This window comes from Papaver somniferum, unplaced genomic scaffold, assembly GCF_003573695.1.
Source record: "Papaver somniferum cultivar HN1 unplaced genomic scaffold, ASM357369v1 unplaced-scaffold_10, whole genome shotgun sequence".
NCBI lineage: Eukaryota > Viridiplantae > Streptophyta > Magnoliopsida > Ranunculales > Papaveraceae > Papaver > Papaver somniferum.
Window position 1 is genome coordinate 15,822,015 of NW_020618825.1, and position 17,023 is coordinate 15,839,037.

Genomic DNA, 17,023 nt, shown 5'->3' on the forward strand with positions numbered 1-17,023 from the left:
TTTGTATTTTAGGAAATTGGTTTAAGTTTGGAAATCATCTTACCTTGTAGTTCAAGGAAGACTTTGTATATATATGTGTCTTGTACAAACAAATTGATAAGTCTATGAATTAATAACAAAACAAGTTATGTTTCTCTTCTTCTGTTAAGTTCTAAGTTAAACCAAAACCCTAGTTGTTCTATCTGTCCCTGATTTTTTAAGGGCGGTTCATTCACTATAAACTTATTCTACAATGTTCTTGTTGGCTCTCTTTTAAACGAAAGGTCAAATTCAACGTGTACACAGTACACTCTATTACTTGCAGTGCAATTTGATGTGCATTGTGGATATTTGGATAGAGAGGCCGTCTATATGTACCTCTTTTATTTATTTTCTATGATCTAGATACAAACCTAAAGTCCAGAAGTACAGTGCTGCGGCAACATAAAAAACAAAACCAACGCACACTTGCTGAAGCAGAAAAAGATGCAGTTTTTTTTTTTCTTCTAGTGAAACTGCAACTACATTTAAGCAAGTACCTACATTAACACATTACACGCCTTCTCCATCTTGTTCTTCCATGCTGGGGATGTGATCCCTCAGTTGGCCCCATTGATGCATGCAAAGATGAAGTTTCTTTCCAGCAATCAGAAATCCCACTGCTTGTAATGGTGTGAAGATGCCTATAAGTTCTTTCAAAGTATTCATCCTCAACTTATCTGAGTCGATTAATATACTAGACAGATCTTTAGAATGTGAATCTAAAGCCTGTTTCACTTGCCCAGTATGGGACTCAACATCTGAATCGACTGAGTTGTTGTTAACAATCCTAGTGAGTGGACAATCAGCTATATTCTCTTGTAAACTAACCATCTTCGTTGAAAGTTTCTCCTCGTCGTTAATTACTCTACCCTGTAACTCACTGACGAGACTGAGTTGATCTGCTGATAACCCGCCTATGTTGCATGTTTTCACTTCATGTATGTACTCTGTGAGTTGTGACTCAAGTTGAGAACCACAGAGAGTGTAAACGAGTTGAATCAATAACGAGGGTCTGCAACCCCCGAACCATAGGTACGAATTCTCAGTGGAAGTACACCACGTAGGTGAGAAAACAGATGAAGGTTCGCTTACCGCAAGTTGGGCTCTTCTATTAGTATACTCTTGAAAGTGTTCGATGAGTTTTTCGATGATACAACAAAGATCCTGCTCGTCGTTTTGGTTTTGGTTGTGCACTTGTAGGAGCTCTTCAAGAAGTTGTTGTTGCTCAATCATCCAGTTCTGATAGTACTCACGGAATTGAACTTGATCCGATGAGCTTGCCATCATGAACTGCAAGAAAAGTTGGACTGATCTACTAGATAAGTGCAAACAACAGATGAAGCAAGTCTACGTTTTATCTACATATAGAGTAATATAGATAGACAAGGTTTCAACTAGACAATAGCATCGTTGTAGTAGTGACTCATGTAATTGCTGAGTTTGGCTGTATGTTAGAACTAGAAATAAATATAGTAAATGAAGTGACAAAAAATTGTCATCAAGAGATCTTTTATTAAAGTTCCAAAATCCAACTTATGGACACGGAACTTAGTTATCAATCGCTCTGCCCTGACAAATTCATCAACCAAAAAAATTACGTGGCTACGAGATTCTTTAAAACAGTGTTTGGATAATTAAATCGAAAATTCGTAAATTAGTTTGTAAGCACAAATTTAAAATGACGTATATAAAAGTAAATTCTACTATTTGTGATTTTTGTTGCCGATTTTCTGCTTCTGGTGTCGAAAACACCCTAACTACGAACTAATGACGCACTCGTACAGTTTATGGTTTTCGGTGGTTAAAACGTCAGCTGAACAAAATTTCACGCTAGAATTGGTTTAACTTAATTAATGCCCATACCAACATTTTATCAACGGAAAATGGGCCATTTGTCCAAAAAATTTAAAACATTGTTCTAATGGACGAGTACAAATTAGTATGGGTAAATGGACACCAAAAAAATATCAACAATGAAACTGGATTCATCTGTCTTAGACTTAAAAAAGAGCGAGGATGAAACTGGATACATCCTGATGTAAATTAAAAATAAAAAAAAGTATTTGAAAATGGGTAGGATGAAATGATGATTTATCAAAAGTGATTGTAGTAATAGTGGTAAACAGGGTCTTTTCAGACTTGTCAAGAAAACAGTTTTTAGATTTAAATTTAAACAAGCAAATAAATTTGTTTGAAAACTTTAGGGAAAAACACCACGACTTGGATTCCACCATTGACCCACTATTTGATAAATTCTAATAATTAATATTCATGCAATTTTTCTTTTAGAGTGATTCTAATATTATGCCTTTTGTAAATTTTTGAAGTAATAAATGTAAATACCAAGCATGAAACATCAAGAGTCTTAAACTATGCATGCTCCATCAAAATGAATCACAATTATTCAATAAAAATCAATTTTCCAATAAAAATTCCATGCAAATAATCATGTAATAATATTGCAAATAAATAATAAAGTTAGAATTATACCATAAATAAGGACCAATGGCTTCCTCCGTCGCCTTGGCTAAGGGGTTTAGCTCCTCATATCAAAAACTTGCTCAAAATTGCTTAATAGGTGTTTTTGTTGATGAATATGGTGATAAAGAGAAGTTTGCAACGCTGTATAAACGTTACAGCGTCACCGTTACAAAGATGAGTAATGTCGTTTATAAACGATACATATCCAGCGCTGTTGAACTATGACACATTGTTTCTGCGTTAAATACTATTCAGGAACGACGGACTTTGAGAGTCTGTTCTTCGTGTTCTTGAAGGTCTTCAATGGCGGACACAGCAGCAGCAACAAATCTCGTAACTCCTTCTTCTCGACTCTTCTCAACTCCTAATTCTCTCCTAAGGGTTTCTAACCCTTCTATGACAAAAACCCAACTATATATAGCCTTCAGATTCCCTAGAAACTCGATCAAATTCGAGAATAAATCTCTTATTCTTCACGTGCAGTTTGAACAATAATTCCATCTGTCGATCTTTGTATGCGACTGTTAGCTATTCTATTGCTCCCAAAATCTTCTCTGACTTGAACCAGACTAAATACACGGTTGTACAGCGTAGAAAATCCCCCAAAAATCTCTCACCAATCTTTGAAACTCAAAACAGAACATTGTGTCGTGTTAGGACTTTGATTACTTCTCCCGTCCATTCCAGCCCAATTGGTTGGGTCCAATTGATTGTACCAGGCCTGTTTAGTCATGTAGATTCCATACGTACCAAATACAGCAGTTGAATCTCCTAAAATCACGTCCGAAATTCGATCTCCAAATCTGCCAGACGCTGCATAGTCCTTTCCCGCCAAAACTTGTATTTGAATTATGAAGATGACCTCCCCTTATCCAGTTCCGGTCTCCTTTTAGCAGATGCCTGGAAATGGGTCACACCTTAGTAATTAGGTTACCCCTTATCCAAAGCGAGAGTCCGTATAGTAATTTTCTCCCACGGGCGCAAAAACCATTTTTTTAGCCAATTTCGCCGCAAAAGCCTTATTTTTCCAAAAACACCTACAAATAAATAAAATAACCAAATAAGTACGATATCGAGCACTAACAATATATACAAATGAGCTATATTAGATACATAAATGCGTCTATTATGAAACTGTTTACATCCTGACTATTTTTACATTTTCGTCCATTTGAACAGTATCAAATTTTACATGTCTTTTTCACCCAGGAATTGTCATTATTGAATTAATTGACCAATTTTGTGTTTTATCAAGATAATAACACTAAATCTGTCGTTTTATCATCATGAGAATCGCAAAACTTGGATTACCGGTACTGCATGTATTTGTCGTCTTACATCTCCTGTTATCCAACCCACCTGCATAGGTTACGTTCGTGTCATTACCTTGTACACACCCTTACTAGAATTTACACATGTATATACTGATCTTTATACGTACCTACCTCTGCATGCTCAAAAATATACAGAACGGAGGGAGTAAATAGGATGCTGGGAAGCAGTAGGTTTCATAGCGTTACTAACAAAAAAAAGTTATTACTGTTGTAGTTACATGTATGGGAATGTATCTAACCACACATCACATGTGTCAAGATACATGTCATCTTCTTTCTCAAACTAGACACATGTAGGAAATGTTCTTTCCCTTACTACCACTTGTACTTACACAAGTATTCTTCATGTATTTAAAGTATGGAATACTAAATGAAGAAGCAACTAATTTTCTCATTCCCTTTTACTTTGTTTCCTTCTCTTGTCTCCATTTATCTTGCTATTTCTCTACTCAATATTTGATCACGTTATCAGCACCTCCTCTAGCCAATTGAGTATTCATCCTTCACCAAAAAGGATTTTCTAAAAGAAGATGGACCCAATTCGACCAGAATTCGAACTTTTGGACTCAGCAGGACTTCCGTACCATCGTTGGGTGTCTGATGTGGAAACCATCTTCGTGGCAAAAGACTACACCTCCACTATCAAGCCACCTGCCTACGCTACTCCGGAAACTGAGAAAGACAAATCTCATGCTCTTATGTTCCTTAAGAGACATATTCATCCTAACGTATGCTGGGGTTACCATAACTTGAAAACGACAAAAGAGCTATGAGATGCTCTAGATAGCCGTTTTGGGAACATTCATGATTCCTTAATACCATAAATGAACGTCTTGTGGAACGAAATCCGCTTCCACGATTATGTAAAAGTGAATGATTTCCAAAAAGACATGCTGCAAATTCAGGCACGTATGGACTTTTGTGGAAAGAAACTTACTGATAAGGAAATGATTCAGAAAACCCTATCGACCTTTCCCACCTCGTCCATGATACTAGCGAATCAGTATCGTTTAGAGGTCAACAATAAAAAAATCACCACATTCAGTAGGTTGATAAACTTGTTGCAAGTGGCCTAAAGGCACAATGAGATTCTTGTCAATAACAATGCCAGATCTGTTGGAAAAAGAAAGTTTCCGAAACTAACCATGGAAAGGTCAATAAGGGAAAGAACCCCAAAGGAAAGAGGGCTTGACATTCTACTCCCCGTGATCCATACCCACGTGGAAATAACAACTCTCGTGGAAGACACTAGTACAAATTTGTCCTTTAGACACTCCACTTATAATTTTCCTAGTGCTTTTGGTTTTTGGTGTGTCTATAGGGTAGAAATCTACCCTGTAGCCACGCCATGTTTTATTGGCGTGTCCATTAGGGTGCTTTCAGCCACGCCAGGGTTATTGGCGTGTCCAAATATCTCCATTTAGTCACATTAACTTTCAGGTTTTTAATGGGCGTGTCTATAGACCACTCTATGGCCACGTTAAGCAATTGTGGCGTGTCCAAAAAATTAGTCACGCCACTTTAAGCGTGGTTAAAAAGTTAGTTTTATTGGACACGCTAGTATGCTTGACCAAAGGGTAAGTATTATAGACACACCATTTTATTTGCGTTGCTAAAAAGTTAGTTTTATTAGACACGCTAGGATGATGTGTGTCCAAAGGGTAAGTTTTATAGACATGCCACTTTTTATGCGTGGCTAAAAGTTAGTCTTATTGGAAACGTTAATATGCGTGGCCGTAGTGTAAGTTTTATAGATACACCAGTTCGAATTACGGGATAGATGGGCATTAACCGGGGCTCATGCCCTCAAGTCCACAAAACAATTTACATCTTGCATACGTTAATTTTGGGCTAGTCCATGGAAACTTAGTCTTCTGATGGATATGTTATCACGTGATTGACGGAGTTATGGATGATGGCCTAAACCAGGCTCAAACCCCACGGAGAAACCTATTAGTCAACAAATTTATTTTAAAATTAGTCTACTCATCTTCTTTTTATGAACATCTAAGCTAAAGTGGAGCATACAAATGTGCATCTTTATAAAAACCTCCATTACAAAGAAGAAAGCATCGTTATATCTAAACTATTGATTCAAAATAAATTTCAGATTTTATTAATAGATCAGGTTTCTTACAAGGTATAATCCCACTTAAACATAAGAAACTGAAAAAAATAAATAAAAACCGATCGCAAACATAAGAATGCCAACAGTGAAAAAATATCCAAAATAAGGTATAAACTCGATGTTTACAAAATCCAAACATGTTCAAGTGCCATCCCAAGCCCCGTAAATCATCAGAACATGTACTATAAAAGATTAAAATTATCAAGTTCCGGGTGTTTATTAGTGTAGACATATTCAGACATATTAAGCGAAATTTACTTTTCGCTTAACATTTTTTTGGATATTGTCTTATTATATTGCCTGCTGTGCTTTTGCTTTTCAGGTTAATGAACTTGTTTCTGACATGTAATGCTACTTGAAGTGACCTTCATATTCACAAACGATGAGTCCCTACTTCCCTAAGAAAGCCTCCTACATCTATCATATTTTTTGGATGAATATGTTTTTTATATGTATGGTTAAACACATTGAGTTTCTGTATTTGCGTTAGATCTTATAAATCATTTCAGTGCAACAGATACAGCGACCAACTGTTACACATTCAGATAAGCAAAATGGGAAACTGAAGGATGAGGATGGGAAACTATGATGCATACTTGTTTTATCAAGCAAATAAAATTTGTTGATTGCTGATGCTGACAGTAGTTTATTGGTTGTTTTTTTGATGTTAGGTAACAAGAATTCAAGGAGGAAATCAAGAAGGAAATCAAGAAGGATGATTTGTTGAGGTTAGCCTGGGTGTTGTTCAAATCCATTATCTGGAAGATGTGCTATGCCATTATAGTCTTCAAATCACCACAATTTATGATGGATGCTATTGGTGCTTATGTCATGTTTTCAGATTTATTTTTATGTTTCCAGGTTTATATGTACATACACAAGAGTCAATTTTTTTTTGTAACATTTGATTAGATCTTACATGAAATCTGTTGTAGAATTCTCTTTATATTATGGGAAAACTATGTATTTATAAATAAATTTGCTATTTCGTTAATTATATCTAATTTATATAATAAAAATATTATTTTGCTGAGATTTTATCATCTTTCATCAATTTTATAGGATATGTATGGTTAGAGATTTAACCACGTACGTGGTTTGTGATCGTTACACGTGGATGGTAGAAGATGCACCTTCGAGATGGTTACACGTGGACGATAACAGATCCATCTAGCTTAGTGGTTGAAATTTCATCATGTTCGTTAGTTTTGATTTAAAATTAATGGTAAAGATTCACACACGATGAATGGTGAAATGAAAGGCTGGAATATCATATATCACGAAATTTATATTTCGTGGGCATACAAGATTGTATCAATATTTTATAGGCGTGGCTAAACATCACATATAGCCACGTTAAACATATATTGCGTGTCTATAGGATAACCAATGACAATGCTAAAAACCAACTGCGTGTCCATAGGATAACCAATGGCCACCAAAAACCAATTGCGTGTCCATAGGATAACAAATGGACACGCCAAAAATAAATTGTGTGTCCATAGAATACCCAATGGCAAAGCCGAAAATAAACAGTGTGTCTATAGGGGATCATTGGCCACGCCAAATTCTTTTATGTGTGTCTATAGGATATCAATGGACACGCTAAAAACCAATTGCGTGTCCATAGGATAACCAATGGCCACACCAAAAACTAATTGCGTGTCAATAGGATAACAAATGGCCACGCCAAAAACCAATTGTGTGTTCATTGGTTACCCAATGGCAACGCTGAAAATAAACTACGTGTCTATAGGGGACCATTAGCCAGGCCAAACAATTTTTTGTCTGTCTATAGCATATCAATGGACACGCCAAAAACAAAAACTTTGTGACAGTATAGAAACGCTTATGGGATCCTGGCATGTCTTTTCATACAGATATAGCCACTCAAGGTAGGCGTGGCCATAGAGTACTTTAAGACACGCTATTAAACTTTGAACCACACAAGCAGAAACCACGCCAAGTCCAAAAAAATTTGGCGTGTCCAAAGCCCTATGGACACGCCAAATTGGCGTGGCTAAAGGGTCATTTTGTACTAGTGAGAGGACGTAAGGGACATAATCGAGGTCAAGGACATAAAGGTCACTACAATGTTTGAAAAAGAGAAGGAACTTCTGTCCATAGTGGTGGTGATCCTAAGTTCGAGAAAACACCTAAAAATCCCGCTAACAAAAAGGCCGCAGACAAAAATGCGCCTTGTTTTAGGTGTGGATCTACTGGACATTGGTACAAGCATTGCTAGGATAGTGCCAATGTATCTGCGAGCTACAAAAAGTACCGAGAAACTCTCGAACAAGAGGCTAACTATATGGAAGAAAATGATGTAACCCCTGATGTCAACCTCATAATTTAAGACTTCCTGGGCAATGAGGATTTTTCCCCAACTATGGATGTGCCTGATTTTTCTTGGGCCTAAGAATTTAGTTCCTGGCTCGCCAGACTCTGTCTGTTTTTAGATGCTTTAAAGTTTTTATATTATCTTAGACTATCGTTTGTTTAATAGTTTGAGTAGGTGTTACCGTTGCTGAACATTCTCTTACCATCTTTATGTTATGTGTATGGATTATCTATAAGTACTTATTTTCTATTATGTTCTATAGAATTTTACTTTGCTCATGATAATACGTTGTTTAGCATGTAAATTAGAATGGAAGGGGTAGAACATAATTCTCTAAAGGAAGTGCGATAAATTGTTCGTTTTTCTTTGTTTATAACATTCCTTCCTAATGTACTTGTAGGAATGTCTCCAAGAGAAATTGAATGTCTAGTTGATAGTGCAATCACCCACACTATCCTAAGAAATAGACAATTATTTGTCGATTTTACTCCTTATAATACATCCGTGACTACGATGATTGGATCATCGCAAGTAATAATTGGGTGAGGTATTGATCAATTCTTGTTGCCAAACGGTACAATGATTAAAGTCACAGAAGCTCTATATGCACCAAGAGCTCACCACACTTTGTTGAGTTTCAAGGATATCCGTGCAAATGGTAATCACTTGGAAACTCACTGTGAAAATGGAATTGAGTACATATATGTGACCTCTAGTGAATGCGGAAGGAAGCGCATATTAGAGGAACCAATGAGTCACTCTAGTGGATTATATATCACCACTATTAGGATTATCGAATCCCATGTGGTTGCCAACGATGAACTGTTGGTCAGTGACTTATATAAGCTTTGGCACGATCGACTAGGGCACCCAGGCAGTGATATGATGATCCGTGTTTTGAAGAACTCACACGGACATCCTTTCTTTCGAATAAAAAATAAAATGGGACAAAATATTGTTACAATGCATAGTAACAATGTGCATTCTAAAGTAAATGATGCACATTTTATGCCTTCTAAAGTAAGAGGAGCGCAACCTTCGTCTTCAAAAGTAAGTGAAGCGCACCCACTATCTCATTCTTCTTCGTTGTCCTTATCAAAGGCACATCGCTCATTCTGAAAAGCTTGTTCTTTGGCAAAGACAAGATCGAGACCATCCTATGCTAAAGATACCAAACAAAATATTCCATTTTTACAAAGAACACAAGGTGATATTTGTGGACCTATACATCTAGAATGCGGACCATTCAGGTATTTTATGGTTCTGGTTGATGCTTCGACCTGTTGGTCACATGTTGCATTGTTGTCCACAAGAAATGCCGCATTTGCAAAGCTCCTAGCACAAATTATACGATTAAGGGCTCACCATCCTGATTATCCAATCAAATCTATCAGACTTGATAATGCTGAAGAATTTACATCTAATGAATTTGATGATTTCTGTATGTCTAATGGAATTGACATAGAGCATCATGTACCCCATGTACACACCCAAAATGGTCTCGCAGAAGCTACCATCAAAAGGTTACAGATGATAGCTAGGGAATTGGTTATGCGTTCCAACCTGCCTATTACTGCCTGGGGGTACGCTATATTGCATGCAACATTACTTATTCGCTTTAGACCCACTTTTAGCCAACCATTTTCTGCGTACCAGTTGGTAACTGGATATGAGCCTGATATTTCACATTTACACATATTTGGTTGTGCCGTATACATGCCTGTTACGCCCCCACAGCGGACTAAGATTGGTCCACAAAGACGAGTAGGTATTTATGTTGGATACGAATCCCCAACAATTATCCGCTACTTAGAACCTTTGTCAGGTGATCTCTTTACCGCTAGATTTACGGAATCTCACTTTGATGAGACAATCTTGCCATCGTTAGAGGGAGGTATGGAAAATGACTTCCAAAGGGAACGACAAGAATTATCGTGGTGTATTCCCACATTGTCTCATCTTGATCCCCGCACTCCACAATGCGAAGGTGATGTTAAAAGAATTATCGATCTTCAGAAAGTTTCAAATTCAATGCCTGATGCATTTACTGAGCTAAAGTGACGATATCACATATACCAGCTGCAAACGTCCCTGCAAGGTTGGAAAGTCCCAACAAGGGAAAAGGTACCATACATATAGGTACCAAAGCTGCACTTCGTGTAACTGTATCTAAAGTCGTGGCCCCCAAAAGGAAGAGGGGGAGACGACTTGGTTCGATCGATACTCAGCCAAGGAAGAAAAGGGCGAGTAAAGCACAAAATGATCCATATATCATCAATACATATAATCCATCTCATGAGATTGTCTCTGATTACAGTTATGTCCATGAATCGTTACTGGGGGACGCCCCGAAGTTTGAATTGATTCCAGAGAACAAAGAAATCTCTATGGATTGTGAAAGTGCATACGTGTTGATGGAAAGATCCTCCACGCATATTGATGATATATTCGCAAATACTGTTGCTCGAGAGATTATCCAGCACGATGATATCGAACCACGCTCTATTGCAGAATGCCAAAAGAGAGAAGATTTTCCTCAATGGAGAGATGCAATCCGGTATGAACTAAATTCACTGGAAAAAGAACAGGTATTTGGTGCGGTAGTGCTAACCCCACCAGATGTAAAGCCTGTAGGAAATAAATGGGTATTTGTCAGAAATCTTAACGAGAAGAACGAAGTCTTGAGATATAAGGCTCTCCTTGTGGCGCAAGGTTTCTCACAACGCCCTAGGATTGATTACAAAGAAACGTACTCTCCTGTAATGGATGTCATAATGTTCCGTTACTTAGTCAACTTAGTAGTTTCAGAAGGACTTGAAATGCAACTTATGAATGTAGTTACAACATATCTCTATGGGGATCTTGATACAAATATATTCATTAAATTTCCAGATGGACTTCCACTGCCCAAATCAAGTAACTCTAAACCACGGAGTGCGTTTGCAATTCAGTTGAAACGCTCACTTTACGGATTAAAGTAATCCGGGCGGATGTGATATACCCGTCTAAGTGATTATTTGGTTGGGAAGGGATATACAAACAATGAATTTTGCCCCTGCATGTTTATAAAGAAAACAAGTTCCGTATTTGCTATTATAGCTGTCTATGTCGACGACATGAACATAGTAGGTACTCTTGATGAACTAAGAGAAACTGCAAGCTATTTGAAATCCGAATTTGAGATGAAAGATCTTAAGAAAACTCGAATGTGTTTAGGACTTGAACTAGAACATCGAGCTTGTGGAATATTAATCCACCAGTCTACATATGTCCATTAGATACTCAGGCAATTTAATATGGACAAAGTGCACCCTGATAGCACTCCCATGGTTGGTCGAACTTTAGATGTACATAAAGATCCATTTCGTCCAAAGGAAGATGATGAAGATGTATTGGGAGCTGAATATCCCTATCTAAGTGCAATAGGCACATTATTGTACTTAGCACAATGTAATCGACCAGATATCTCATTCTCAGTGAATTTGTTAGCTAGATATAACTCAACGCCAACGCAACGTCATTGGAATGGTATAAAGAATATATTTAGATACCTAAAGGGAACCATTGACTTGGGTTTGTTTTATCCCTACGAAGACGAAAAGAGAGATGCTAATGTAATTGCGACTCCTTAGACCGGAACCCCAAATAATGTTTTGGTTGGTTTTGCTGATGCTGGGTACCTGTCAGACCCACACAAAGGTCGATCACAAACTGGATACGTGTTCACTATCGGGAATACAACGATATCATGGAGATCGACCAAGCAAACGCTTGTGGATACCTCCACGAACCACTCTGAGATCATTTCCCTACATGAGGCGGTTCGTAAGTGTATATGGTTAAGGTCTATCATTACACATATTCGAGGGACATGTGGTTTGAATTCTACCACTGAAGAGCCAACTTGCATTTATGAAAATAATGCAGCTTGCATCGAACAGATGAAGCAAGGGTACATTAAGGGTGATAATACGAAACATATATCACCGAAGTTCTTTTACAATCATCAACAACAATGTATTATAAACATTCAAGTCGGTAAAGTAAAATCTGACGAAAACGTGACTGACTTATTTACTAAGTCATTACCTAAGTGCACATTTGAAAAACATGTGAGAAGTATAGGACTAAAGAGATTGTCTGAACTTCCATGACTCCATGGGACTAAAGGAATTGTCCACTCCCCTGACTGTATTAGACTAAAGAAATTGTCATGCATCAGGGGGAGCACCAGATGGTATGTTGAACTATTTTCCTTAACCGAGGTTACTTTTTCCCACTAGGTTTTGTTACTCGAAAAGGTTTATAATGAGACAACAATAATACCATAAATGCAAATCATGGAGAGATGTCGACATCAGGGGGAGCATCTAGCAATGTACTGATGACATCAAAGTGTGTTGTACTATTTTCCTTCACCGAGGTTACTTTTTCCCACAAGGTTTTGTTACTCGGCAAGGTTTTTAATGAGACAACAAAAACACTAGAGATACAACTTCGGTTGAGGTTATTCTTATCCTTATAAGTGTTCAGGCTTTTGTGTGAACTATTTTTCCTGACACGGTTCTGCAAAGGAGAAGAGTCCTGACAAGCGACGGCATTCGGAAGCGCAAGTGTCTTTCTCCTTTGACCAGTTCTTCATCAGCGGATGTTTTCTGGGAAGGTTTTGACAAAGAAATTAGTTTGTAATGGTGGTCATCCAAGGGAGAGTGTTGTAGTAACATGTGTGGGAATGTGTCTGGCCACACATCACATGTGTCAAGATGCATGTCATCTTCTTTCTCAAACTAGACACATGTAGGAATTGTTCTTTCCCTTACTACCACTTGTACTTACACAAGTCTCTATTCTTCATTATTTAAAGTATGGAATACTAAATGAAGAAGCAACTAATTTCTCCTTTTCTTTTACTTTGTTTCCTTCCTTTGTCTCCATTTATCTTGCTATTTCTCTACTCAATATTTGATCAATCTTTCACAATTACTCCATTTTTAGAAGCCGGTACAAACACTGAGAAAAAGATACTGAGAAAAAGATAATGAGCTTGAACTGCCACAAGGATATACAAAAGCGAAGTGTTTTATCACGGGTACTGACAGTGAGGATGCCTCCTGTTCCCTTGCAAGTGTAAACACTGAGACGAGGCTCCACGACCACATGATTAATATTTGGCCTTCAGCTTGTCAAACTAGTACAGCTAGTATGCACAATTCGTCGGCATAATGAATCAGAGCAGGTAACAACTTGTGTCACTATTTCAACTGCCACATTACACATGTTTTTTTTGTTTGTGATTGAAGTGGTGTTTTCGCTCTTACAACACCCAACAAGTAAAACACGATCTCCTACTTTAGAGTGACCTCACGACCGACCAATGTGGTTTTAACTATGGCGATCTTTTTGGGGCTTTCTATGACCGGCCAAAACCTTTATTTCTACTTGTCTATCAAGATTTCAATTTCCGGAAGCTTATTTATCTAGCTAACACTAGAAGTGCCTAAAAGGTTTATTTATGGAGCTTCCAATTAAATTCTGAAAGGTTATATTTTCTATCTTACTTGATCGGATCCGATCATGAATCTAGAAGGGTCTGTGCGGAAAAAAATTGTAGGGCCTTTTATAATGTCAAATATTATTATTTTTTTTGTTAACTTTTTTATAACAACAATAAGCAAAAAGTGTCAATAATTTGTATCTAATTTGTAAAATTATAGACAATGATGCACTAGATAAACCTTAAGTTAATCGAGAGTATGGAAGATTATTCACGATGCTATCTGTTGGATCTTATGGAAGTAGCAGAATGAGAGAATTTTTGGTGGTCGCCAAAAAAATATTGTAGAGATTGTTGATCTTATTAAGCAACTTGTTATTTTATGATTTTGTGAGAATGATTCTTTTAAATTTGTTCCTCCTAGTCTCATTTAGAGCGATTGGGAAACACTCATGAGAGAGTGATTAACTTTGTAAACCGTTGATCTCTTTTTTCTTTTAATATAATATTTTCTTCAAAAATAAAAAAGAACTTTTTTTTGTTAGAATCTTATTATTGGGGCTTCGAGAGTCAAGGTCTTTTGACCATTTTGGGGGCTTAAATGCTTTGGGGAGGCAAAAACAAGATGGGTGGTGATTCAAGTGACTTAAAAGTCTGATTTACCCTCTACTCTAAATAAAACCTAATCTTAATTTTGACCCTCTCCCCATTCATTTTCTCTATTCTCCTTCATCTTCTCAAAAACTCTAAAAAACCAAAATCAAAAACTTTTTATTCTCCATTGATTCTCAAGATGGCAGTAAGACCAAGAGTGACAAGATCCGGCCGATTGAACCCTGATTCTGAAACAAGGCAAGTTATTGATGTTCCTTTTAATGGAGATGTGGTGAACCAATCTCTCCAAACACCAAATCCCTATGTGGTGAACCAATCTGTTCAAACACCTACAAATCCTCCACAAATCACTCCTACAAGGTAAGAATCGAAAAACCCACAAGTTATTTTATCATTAGATTGAAAAAATAAGTTCGATTGATGATTTTAGAGTATTTCAAAATTCATTTCTGAAGGGTTTACGGCTGGGATATCATATCGTCCTAGCCGTAATTGCAACCTAACGGTTGGGACATCACGAACTCCCAGCCGTTAACCTCTTAAACGGTTAGGAAATTTTGATATCCCAACCATTTTATGATTACACAGATGGGACTTTCCCAACCGTAAAAAGCCATGTGTTAGCTGATTTTTTTCATAGTTAAGTGCTTCGGCTGAAAATTTCCTAACCGTAACCAGTAGTTCTTGAACGTTATCCATGTTTCCTAGACGATTTAGTAATTACGGTTAGGTAGGGGCACACTTACCAGCCGTAATCTCGTAAACAGCTAGGTCGTGTACATTGTTTGTAGCAGATAATATTTACCACATATGGGTTTTTGTTAGTTCCTAACCATAATTGTATAACTCTGATTTGTTTTTCACCATTTTTAGGAACCCTAAAAAGGAAAAATAATCCCAGGAGCTTCCAATGTGTGACATTGCTACGATGATGGTTAAGTGAGCTAAGTGGATAGACAGGGGACTGCAACGTAACATTGAGGAGGTCTTATATTTGGATTGCGACCAACAAAAAACACTGTTTCAGGAGTTACATAATCCAATGAGGGATGATCTATATACTGACGACGAGGATGATTGGATGAGTGGTTCCCAAACTCCCCAAAGTTCTTCTTCATCATCTTCTGACGATGTTCCCAAGAATATTGTTCGTGGTGAATAAGTGGTTTATGTACTTGTTTAAGACTTTTTTTTAATATGTTCATCTTCTTAGCTTTTATCATTCAAGACTTTGTTTTCGTATATTTGTGTGGATTTAGCGTGTTTTCAGTAATTGGATATTAATGTACCTTGAATGAATTGATACTAGTGTTTTAATTATCTAGGAGAGAACACAATTTACTAACAATCCAGAGTAAAAAACGGCTAGGATAACCAACAGTGAATTGATGGTACGTCTAGAATTACTAGACGTATATTAGTTTACGTCCAACAATATCATCCGTAAACTTGACAGTGCCCAGAAATACATGTGGGATTCCCAGCCATAATTCTGCGAAAAAATAAAATTACCAGTTCATTGGGCATTACGGGTTGAATTCCCAGCCGTAATTCTATGAATTAGTAATCACGGTTGGGTTTTCAGGCCGTTACTTTTTAAACGGTGGGGATTTTCAGCCATTATTTAGTACATGGTCAGGTATTCCCAGCCGTTTCTATTAAACGGCTAGGTCGTGTTAGCGTAAAACCTGGCCGTAATGATTGATTTAAAATTAGGTGTTCTTAAACATATGATAAAACTAGATTAAAATGTTCATTTATAATGAGTTATTCAAAAAACAAAGGTTCACACCACATTTATACAAAGGTTCATAGGATCACCACTCTTAAAAATAACATTGTTATCATATTATCACTAACCTTGACACCATATTTACTCATAGTCATCATCATCGGAAGTCTCATAGTCATCCTCATCGAAAGTCATTAGTGTACAAGGCGCATCCCTTGACAACTGCAATGCTTTCCACAATTCAAATATTTCTTCAAACCTAGCACACCAACCCAATAATATTTCATCGTCACCACCATCTCCCCTCCTTAATGGAGGTAATAGGCATTCTTCTTTCAATTGGAGGCTGATAAAATGGCCCATGCTCACAAACCCCATGGTGACTATCCTTGTTGATTCATCATCGGTAAAAGTTGATCTTGTTGGTGTGTATGTAGCACTATCGGCATAGGAGATGGAATGAATAACGCAATGAAATGCGTTAGCGAGTAGATAGCCACATATTGGCATTTTCATGTAATATTCACTTGTCAACACCCTAGGAGTATAACCTTCTTGATACAATAGCTTGACCTTTTGCAATACCCATTCATAACTTTCCTTCGACTCGTCTTTCAAGAAACAAAACGCAACGGTAAATGTCGACTTGGTACACGTTTGCCCAACAAAGTTCAATATCGGCATGTTGTACTTGTTCGTTTTATACGTGCAATCCATAAAGAGAATTTGATGGAAGCATCTTGTCAATTATACACATTCTGGATTCCCGATGAAAAGATATTCCACTTCACCTTCGTCATTCGTGTCGTGGGAGATAGAGTACTTTGCTTCCTCAAACAAAAATAATAATTGTTGCATAAGCACCCTATCTTGCCAT

General features: G+C 37.2%; 1 protein-coding gene across 1 annotated transcript; it reads right to left on the reverse strand.

The window, feature by feature from the left end:
- Positions 1–531: 531 nt before the first annotated feature.
- Positions 532–1,305, reverse strand: LOC113326444 (protein DELAY OF GERMINATION 1-like). Its single transcript, XM_026574173.1, has one exon. The coding sequence runs from the start codon at positions 1,303–1,305 to the stop codon at positions 532–534; it is 774 nt and encodes a 257-aa protein (XP_026429958.1).
- Positions 1,306–17,023: the final 15,718 nt, after the last annotated feature.

What these genes read in the sequence shown, in the direction of transcription:
- LOC113326444 (XM_026574173.1), bottom strand. Translation starts at nt 1,305, where the DNA reads ATGGCAAGCTCATCGGATCAAGTTCAATTCCGTGAGTACTATCAGAAC.